This window comes from Triticum dicoccoides, chromosome 3A (assembly GCF_002162155.2).
Source record: "Triticum dicoccoides isolate Atlit2015 ecotype Zavitan chromosome 3A, WEW_v2.0, whole genome shotgun sequence".
Classification (NCBI taxonomy): Eukaryota; Viridiplantae; Streptophyta; class Magnoliopsida; order Poales; family Poaceae; genus Triticum; species Triticum dicoccoides.
Window position 1 is genome coordinate 625,539,474 of NC_041384.1, and position 10,602 is coordinate 625,550,075.

Below are 10,602 nucleotides of genomic sequence, written 5' to 3' on the forward strand. Positions count from 1 at the left end.
TTCTGCCGTGGTCAAGCTTTGAGTCTTACTCAACATCACACCTTACAACTCAGGCAAGAACCCCATCTTTGACTGATCTATTTTGAACTCCTTCAAAAACATGTCAAGGTGTGCGTTCTTTGAAAGTATCATCAGGTGTCTTGATCTATTTCTATAGATCTTGATGTCCAATATGTAAGCAGCTTTATCCAGGTTTTCCTTTGAAAAAATACTCTTCAAACAACCATTTATGCTTTCCAGAAATTCTACATTATTTCGGATCAACAATATGTCATCCACATATACTTATCATAAATGTTGTAGTGCTCCCGCTCACTTTTTTGTAAATACAAGTTTCTAGCAAACATTGTATAAACCTAAAAGCTTTGATCACTCCATCAAAACATATATTCCGAGAGGTGGTAACATAATATGTTACTGTAACATAGCGTTTCCAAGACAAGATGAGTCTACAAGATAATAAATGAAACCATCTAAGATACTACTCCCTCCGTTCCAAAATATAGTGCGCCCGCGCTTCCCGAGGTCCAACTTTGACCATAAATTTAACCAACGAGACCAACTGCGGCGGGAGAAAAAAAAATATAATTGAAAACTTCTTTCGAATACGAATTCACCGATATAATTTTTGCTTCCGCCGCAATCGGTCTTGATAGTTAAATTTACGGTCAAAGTTGAAGCACGTGGATAAAGGAAGCACTACATTATGAAATGGAGGAAGTACTATTATGTTACTTTGCATTATGAAGGTAGTAACTTAGGCTAGTATCATATGCATGACACCAGTCTAAGTTACTCGCCACTATGACCAGCCTTAGCATCATATGATCATTGGATCGGAATATCATGATCCACGAGGCACGAGTTCCTCTACATATTAATATAACCTGTTCGCATTCCTTGAGCACATAAACTATTCTTGACGTGATACCCAGTCAGCGTCAAACACAGAGGCCAGATGTGAGATGCCGTCGTGTTCCGTGAGCTGGAAAAAATAAGTGTGAATGAAATATTTTGAATCTGCCTTTCTCCCTTTATAAAGCAAAGCCGTGAGAGCACACAATTACACCACAACACACACACACAGGGAAACAAACAGAGCTCCTGCATCTCCAAAGCAGCGGAAGGATAGGATAATGGCCGGCGAGAAGACGACGGGGCTGGTGCTGCTGGACTTCTGGGTGAGCCCGTTCGCGCAGCGCTGCCGCATTGCGCTGGCCGAGAAGGGCCTGGCCTGCGAGTCCCTCGAGCAGGAGCTGCTGGGCGCCAAGAGCGACCTCCTCCTCGGCTCCAACCCCGTCCACAAGAAGGTCCCCGTGCTCCTCCACGACAGCCGCGCCGTCTGCGAGTCTCTCGTCATCCTCGAGTACATCGAGGACGCCTTCCCCGGCGCGGCCCCGCGGCTCCTCCCCGCCGACCCGCACGCGCGCGCGCAGGCGCGCTTCTGGGCCGACTACGTCGACAAGCGGGTGTACAGCTGCGGGACGCGGCTGTGGAAGCTCAAGGGGGAGGGGCGCGCGGCAGCGCGGGCCGAGATGCTGGAGACGCTCCGGACGCTGGACGCCGAGCTCGGGGACAGGGCGTTCTTCGGCGGCGAGGCGCTCGGGTTCGTGGACGTCGCGCTCATACCGCTCACGTCGTGGTTCTACAGCTACGAGAAGCACGGCGGGTTCAGCGTCGAGAAAGAGTGCCCGGGGCTGGCGGAGTGGGCGCGGCGGTGCGGGGAGAGGGAGAGCGTGGCCAAGGTCCTGACGCCGCCGGAGGAGGTGCACGACTTCATCGGCCTGCTCAAGAAGCACTACGGCCTCGAGTAGTAGTCAGCCGGCTGGTGGATGCGTGGCCAACTGTTTGCTTTCATGGAGTTTGGCTCGAGTCTGCTCTTGTTTGTGTTTAATTTGAGTCTTTAATGCCATTTGTCTCGTGTTCTACTTTCAAGATGTTGTCCAATGTATTTGCCTATTTGCGACCCCATATATGTGAGGTACTTCAATATATTTTGCTCAAGAAACTTGTGCGCATTTTGCACCTAGTGTCCCACGACGATTCCTATTTGGCGAATGGGTCGATAGATAGCGACCCAGCGCATCCTCTCGCCATGCGCCACATCCTCGGTATGAGCCGCTCATACTGTTTTCTTTCCTTTTTCTTTTATTTTTTGCCTGGTTTTTCTTTCCTTTTTGTCATTTTTTATTCTCTTCTTTTCTTTTCCTTCTATCCTTTCTTCCTTATAAGAATTTAGTGAGCATTTATTTAAAATTTTGAACATTTTCAAACCTGTGATTTTTTTGGATTCATGAACATTCATGAACAATTTTTGAATTAACGAACATATTTTTTCAAGTATATGATATTTTCTTAATTTGCAGACATTTTTTAATTCACATTTTTTTGAGTTCATGATCATTTTTTAGAATTCAATAACACTTTTTGAAATTTTGGATTTTTTTTACAAAGCCGCGAACATTATTTTAAAGTCATGTACATTTTTTGAACTCACGAACATTTTTGGAAATTCTTGAACATTTTTTGAAATAATGAACATTTACTGGAATCTTGTACATTTTTTAGATACGCAATCTAATCATTTTTTAAATGCAATGTTTTTAATCCACAAACATTTTATACCTTTTCGAAAAAAATTAATATCAGAAATATTTTACGAATTTGTGAACAATTTTTCAAATTTATTAATATTTTTTGGATGCACAATTTTTTTCATGATTCACAATCCGTTTTGAAATTTGAAACTTTTTTAAAGTCCTGAATTATTTTAAAGAAGGAAAACGAAAACAGAAAAGAAAAAACAAAAAGCAAAGGGCAAAAAATAAAATGAAAACAAAAGCACATGGATTGGCCCAGAAGCGCACTGGGGCGCGAGGACTGCGTGTTTGCTCATCACCCAGCAGCGCACCAAATAGAAGCTCCGCGTCCCGCGCACGAGCCAGTTATTGTGAGGCTGTTTTAATGTTGTATAAACATGTCATCTATCTAGATGGGCTTGGTCGTTCATCCTAAGCCCATGTAACTAACGCACATGATCAATCTATCGGCATATTTTATATAACAGAAAAAGAATCTACCCAGCTTATCGCAATAGGTGGATGAGGGTTTGTCTTCCCTCCCACTTTGTCTTCTGCTGCACGCCGCCACGGCCGCCACCCCATGAAACGGCAGCCATAACTCCACATTAAATGGCATCATTTCACCTCATCTCATTACCTCCATTACACTACAAACACCGAAGAAAGTGTTAGATTTTGTCCAGACATCGCATCACATCTCATATTTACAACAATTCTTAACTGCAGCCATCGGGATCAAGCTCTGAACCACACGACCCGTCATCACAGCAAGATTGGGCTCCATGTTGCGCCACCACGCCATGTTAGATGGAACCGACGCACGACTGCAACGGTTGTCGGTGCCCCGCATCGGCTTCGCTCGGCAAATCGTCAGCAAGGCCTTCACCTCATTGAGGCTTCCATCCACACCCCACACCACCCCACCGTGGCACCACAAGGAACCTTGTCGTTGTCCGTCATACAACCCCTCAGACACTCCTTCCTTTCTTCCTGCCTAGGGCGCGGTGAGGCAGTCAGCATGCAGTGTTGTGCGAGAGGAACAAGAGGGGATTTTTGCAGTTGGGCTATTGCTTTTTATAGGATGCTTTTTTATATGGACTGCCAAGGATTATGACAAATAACATTGAGCCACATGTTACAAGTATTTGAACCACTTTTGTATATGGATACTTAGTTCATTTCCTTTGTATTTGGGGCTTCTTATGCATGACATTAATTGTGCACATACGGCAATCAACGAGGAACTTACCAAACGGTTGTGTTTATATTATACTCCCTCCGTCCCATAATATAAGAGTGGTTTTTTATACTAGTGTATTGTCAAAAACACACTTATATTAGTGTCAAAACACTCTTATATTATGGGATGAAGGGAGTACTATGTTACTCAATAGTATTTATATTTTCTTGTATGGATATGTATCTTTGCATTCCGGCAGCAATACGCGGGGTATCATCTAGTTTCTAGAATAATAGAGGTTTTGGTGACCAAGTAAGCATCATCATGTGGTTTATTAGCAGAGGAGCACAATTTTTATTTGTCGCTGCTATTATGAAGAAGTAAATAAGTTATTCTAATTTCTAGGGTACTAGTGCTGACCCATCATACGACTATACCGACCATGTTCTTGACCCCTCATGTTGGCTACAATGTGCACGACAAAAGGTCATGATCTCAAACCCCCATTTAGCAAAGCCCACTCTAAATATAATACTGACGGTGGATGCCGCTACCTCCTCCTAGATTAGTCGTGCAATGCATACATTGTAGCGTTGGCACCCTACATTTAACATATGAGTCTCCCAACCCTCATACAACAAAGATCGTGATGAACATGACCATTATGATTTTCTCTAGTATCGCTCTCAACTAACTCTCCCCATTTAGTTGTCTCTCTCACAACGCGCATCACATCCACTACATGTACTCACACAACTGCATGGGGTGGAAGACCATGGAGTCGAGGCTGGATGGGCACAGGACCTAAAAATAAAGGCCACATTATTAATAGCCATCCTTTCTATCCATCTACCATGGACATGGTTGATGGTCCAACCATTCGTAGGCCATCTTCTTATTGTTGACCCACATTGATAGGTATAAGGGGCCCAATATTTTGATTAGATGTTATTGATTTTGGTTGGAGGGCACTTTGATGACCTGACAACGTACATTGTACACTCGACGACGGGCCTTAAACAATTTCGATACCAACTCTGGTGTGGTTATTGACGGTATTGGAAACACCGTCAAATTGATCACGAAGAATCAATCCATGAATGAAACCAAAGACCAAAAAAGAGTTTAGGACGTGCAATGTGAATTGCAGATTTCAGATGAAGTACTTAATTAACACACTGGGGTTCCGATGATGTGTAATACATCAGGTCTCTTCGAATCTCGTGTCTATGGCAAAGAGTAGCAAACGCCAAAACTCAATCAAACAAAACACAAACACTAATTTAACGCCCTAAGGGGGTATTTAAGGAGGTACAAAAGGGGGATTTGACCAGGTGAAGGAGAGGGTAGGGGTAGAATCGAACCTTAAGCCGGTCTCCTTCCTAAATACACTCAAAAGAATTACACATACTCTCCTTACTCAAAAAATATGTGGACCTATGATACGTCTCCGTCGTATCTACTTTTCCAAACACTTTTGCCCTTATTTTGGACTGTAACTTGCATGGTTTGAATGGAACTAACCCGGACCGACGTTGTTTTCAGCAGAATTACCATGGTGTTATTTATGTGCAGAAACAAAAGTTCTCGGAATGACCTGAAACTTCATGGAACAACTTTTTGGAAATAATAAAAAATCCTTGCAAAAGATGAAGGCCAGGGGGCCCACCACTTGTCCACGAGGGTGGGGGCGCGCCTGCCCCCTAGGGCGCGCCCCCCTACCTCGTGGGCCCCCTGGAGCTCCTCCGACCTCAACTCCAACTCTATATATTTGGTTTCGGGGAGAAAAAATCAGAGAGAAGTATTCATCGCGTTTTGCGATACAGAGCCGCCGCCAAGCCCTAAAACCTCTCAGGAGGGCTGATCTGGAGTCCGTTCGAGGCTCCGGAGAGGGGAATCCGTCGCCATCGTCATCATCAACCATCCTCCATCACCAATTTCATGATGCTCACCGCCGTGCGTGAGTAATTCCATCGTAGGCTTGCTGGACGGTGATGGGTTGGATGGGACCTATCATGTAATCGATTTAGTTTTGTTAGGGTTTGATCCCTAGTATACACTATGTTCTGAGATTGATGTTGCTATGCTTAATGCTTGTCACTAGGGTCTGAGTGCTATGATTTCAGATCTGAACCTATTATGTTTTCATCAATATATGAGAGTTCTTGATCCTATCTTGCAAGTCTATAGTCACCTATTATGTGTTATGATCCGTTAACCCCGAAGTGACAATAATCGGGATACTTACCGGTGATGATTGAGGGAGTCCTGGATTAGGGGGTGTTCGGGTAGCCGGACTATACCTTCAGCCGGACTCCTGGACTATGAAGATACAAGATTGAAGACTTCGTCCCGTGTCCGGATGGGACTTTCCTTGGCGTGGAAGGCAAGCTTGGCGATGCGGATATTCAAGATCTCCTACCATTGTAACCGACTCTGTGTAACCCTAACCCTATCTGGTGTCTATATAAACCGGAGGGTTGTAGTCCGTAGGCAATCAAGAGGGCCCGAACCTGGGTAAAAAACATCGTGTCCCTTGCCTCCTGTTACCATCCGGCCTTGACGCACAGTTCGGGACCCCCTACCCGAGTTCCTCTGTGTCGTCGCCTTTAGGCCCGATGGCTCCTTTGATCATCAACAACGATACGGTCCAGGGTGAGATTTTTCTCCCCGGACAGATCTTCGTCTTCGGCGGCTTCGCTCTGCGGGCCAATCCGCTCGGCCACCTGGAGCAGATCGAAAGCTACGCCCCTGGCCATCAAGTCAGGTTTGGAAGCTTAAACTACACGGCTGACATCCGCGGAGAGTTGATCTTCGACGGGCTCGAGCCACGGCCAAGTGCGCCGCACTATCTCGAGGGGCATGATCTAGCTCTGCCCCCGGACAGTGTCCTGGAGGTCGCACACGCATCGGTTCCGACCCCTAACTCGGAGCCTATTGCGCCAATTGAGGATGAGCGGTTGGACGTCACCTCGGGGGCTGCGATCTCGAAAGCGATCAAGCCGAACGCTAGCCCCGCACTCTGCACGACCCGTGACTCCGAGGATCCGGACTCCTTCCCGGACTCCGAACCCCCTGTGCCCCTGCCAATCGAATCCGATGGGGCACCGATAATGGAGTTCACCACTGCAGACATCTTTCAGCATTCGCCTTGTGGCGATATCCTGAACTCTCTCAAGTCTCTCTCCTTATCAGGAGAGCCCTGGCCGAACTACGGTCGGCGAGGATGGGATACGGACGATGAAGAAATTCAAAGCCCACCCACCACCCACTTGGTAGCCACTGTCGACAATTTAAACGACGTGCTCAACTTCGACTCCGAAGACATCGACATCATGGATGACGATGTAGGAGATACCGACGAACTAACGCCCATAGGGCATTGGACAGCCACCTCATCTCATGATGTGTACATGGTGGATACCCCTAAAGGAAGCGACAACGAGGAAAAAGGGGATGGGACGGGAGATCGACCCCCCGAAAAGCAATCAAAGCGTCGGCGTAAACGCCGACCCAAGCCCCGCCTCGACAAAAACCCAGTCATAGAGCAGGACGAGCCGGTAGACGACGAGCAGGCCTTAGAGCAACCGTCCAAACAGGGCAACACGGATAGAGAAACTGAACATCCCCCCCGACGAAAACGGCATTCCGGATGACCTCACGCCGAATAAACCTATGGAGCAGAAGAATCTCCACGAAAGGCTCATTGCAACTGCACGCAGCCTAAAGAAGCAGAAGCGGAAGCTAAAAACAGCGGAAGACGCACTCCGGATTAGATGGAGCAAAGTAATCAATACCATAGATAAGTACGGCGACAGTCGCGGCACTAAAAGCTATCCGAAAAGAAAGCTACTGCATGAATTCGACGAAGAGGCCCTAGAGCCCTCGCATTCAAAAAATGAAAAAGCCACACGGTCGGATAGACGACCCCATAAAGCGGCAAGCGGCGCCGCACCTAAATCGGCATGCGACCCACTTAAGGATTCGCATCATGGCCCAGTCAGGTCCATTTATGGGCCAAGAAAGCAAGCTCTCGTAAGCAACACTATGAAGCCATCATCAGAATCCGGCACACCCAAATATAGGGGCGCCGCACACCCCCTATGTTTCACCGATGAGGTCCTGGACTATGAATTCCCAAAGGGATTCAAACCCGTAAACATAGAGGCATATGATGGAACAACAAACCCTGGAGTCTGGATCGAGGATTATATCCTACACATACACATGGCTAGAGGAGATGATCTCCACGCCATAAAATATCTACCCCTTAAGCTTAAAGGGCCAGCCCGGCATTGGCTTAAAAGCCTTCCCGAAAACACAATTGGAAGCTGGGAAGAGCTCGAGTATGCTTTCCGAGAAAACTTTCAAGGGACCTATGTCCACCCTCCGGATGCAGACGATCTTAGTCACATAACTCAACAACACAGAGAATCAGCTCGGCAGTTCTGGAATAGATTCCTCACTAAAAAGAATCAGATAGTCGACTGTCCGGATGCCGAAGCCTTAGCAGCTTTCAGGCATAACGTCCGAGACGAATGGCTCGCCAGACACCTCGGCCAAGAAAAGCCAAGAACAATGGCCACACTAACAAGCCTCATGACCCGCTTTTGTGTAGGGGAGGACAGCTGGTTGGCAAGGTGCAGCCCCAGCGACCCAAGTACATCCAAAACTAGGGATGGAAACACAAAACCGCGACACAACAAGGACCGTCGCTGGACTAAGGACAAAAGTTTGAAGAGCACGGCAGTCAATGCCGGATTCAAAGGCTCACGACAAAATCAGGAAAAATCGCCCCCTGAGGATAACAGGGACGATCCATCCAACCTAAATAAAATCCTGGACAGGATATGTCAGATACACAGTACTCCCGGGAAGCCTGCTAACCATACCCACAGAGACTGTTGGGTTTTCAAACAATCCGGCAGACTCAATGCCGAACACAAGGGGCTCGACACACCAAGCGAAGACGAGGACGAACCCCAAAAGCAGAGCACCAGGAAACAAAAGAACTTCCCACAAGAAGTAAAAACAGTGAACTCACTTCACATAACAAAACGTGCGGCGCCCATAAAGGTACGCACCACACGGCCCATCCCCAAAGGGTCCTGCCACTGGTTGTCAAAATCGATCATCTTCGATCAGCTAGATTATTCTAGGAATATCAAGAATGTAGTCTGGACTGCCTTGATACTCGATCCAATAATTGGCAGACTCCACTTTTCAAATGTCCTTATGGACGGCGGCAGGGAACTAATCTGATATATCAGGATACAATCCAGCACATGGGGATAAACCCAGCAAGAATCCGCCGCAGCAAAACCTCCTTTCAAGGGGTAACACCTGGTCCGGACACCCATTGTATGGGTTTTCTCCGGCTCAAAGTTATATTCGGCTCTGCCGATAACTTCCGCCACGAAAAGCTGACCTTCCATATTGTCCCGTTCTCAAGTCACTATCAAGCACTACTGGGACGCGAAGCTTTCGCCCGCTTTAACGCAATACCGCATTATGCATCTCTCACGCTTAAGATGCCCGGTCCACGAGGCATCATCTCTTTGAAGGGGAAGCACTAAAGTGCGCCTCCCCAAGCGGGGGACTGTGCGGCCGCTTTGACAGCCCCACAGTAAAATGGCCTCACCGGCCAAAAAAAACTTCGAAATAGGTCATTAAAGACCACGAACGCGGATAGACGAGTTCGGTACAAAATCATCATTGATACAGGCTTAGTGGCCATATACCCCCGCACTAGGGGCTCCATGCATATACAATAAGAGACAATAAAGCTCAATTTTATATATTTTACTTTACACTTTGTTTATTTTAAACTTTTGTTCGGCACGACCTGTTTTCAACTCAGTTCCTCTCTTTTACAGATGAACGTCGTGCGACGCCCATCCAGGATACGGCACAACGGAGACACAGGCGCAGACGTGCAGTAGGGACCCATCCTAAAGGATTCTTTTTAGATTAAGACCCTGCGTAAACCTTTTTTACTGTCTCTTGTTGCTACACATCCCCTGGTTTTTTCTGATATAACCAAGGAGGAGGCTGGCGTCTTGGCATGTGGCCACGTCAGAAATTTTGGCACGTACCTGGACACTAGGGGCTTTTTTAATAAAGAGTGTTGTTTCGCCCGCACTCATAAAGATCGAACACCTTAGGGAGTGTTCGGCGTCGCGAGTTTTGGCATTATATGCATCAGCTCCGAATCATGTCTTTGGTCAAATGTTGGGTTGCCCGGCTCCTGAGTTCGGCTACCTTACGTTCCGCTCTATCAGCTAAGGCAGCACCAGGAGAACTACCGCGATTGTGCCCCCGGTTCGGCCGGGCGAGCACCTCAATAGAGAAAGCCGAAAACTGACTGTCATGATGTATCGTGAGACTGGTTAGCCACTCGATGACCTATCGGAATCTATCGGATTCCTCCGCTTTAACGAAGGGCCGCTTCCCGGTCAGGCACATACGCGCCCCGAATTCGGACGAGCGCAGTTGCCACCAAGGAGCTACCTAAAGAGTCTCATTGTCAAACTCCTATGGCTAAGTGAAAGTGTTAAAGCATTATAGTCCGGTTGCCTGGCCCGCTGCGCTATCACCTCCTTTGTAGGACCAAGACATTGGGTTAAGTGTGAAAATGCGTCTTCTGCGAGCACCCCCGCACTATGTGCGTGGGAGCTGAAGCCAACGACTGCCATCTTTCAGATTCTATATATATATATATATATATATATATATATATATATATATATATATATATATATATATATATATATATATATATATATATATATATATATATATCTTAAAATGGCCGCACAGGAGGTGTTCCCAATACTTGGA

The 10,602-nt window shown here is 46.8% G+C and overlaps 1 protein-coding gene across 1 annotated transcript; it reads left to right on the top strand.

Annotated features, from left to right (window-relative positions):
• Positions 1 to 1,038: 1,038 nt before the first annotated feature.
• On the top strand, positions 1,039 to 1,928 carry LOC119269690 (probable glutathione S-transferase GSTU1). Its single transcript, XM_037551587.1, has one exon. The coding sequence runs from the start codon at positions 1,137 to 1,139 to the stop codon at positions 1,812 to 1,814; it is 678 nt and encodes a 225-aa protein (XP_037407484.1). The 5' UTR covers positions 1,039 to 1,136; the 3' UTR covers positions 1,815 to 1,928.
• Positions 1,929 to 10,602: the final 8,674 nt, after the last annotated feature.

Excerpts from the sequence above, each read along its gene's own strand:
- LOC119269690 (XM_037551587.1), top strand. The coding sequence starts at position 1,137 with ATGGCCGGCGAGAAGACGACGGGGCTGGTGCTGCTGGACTTCTGGGTG.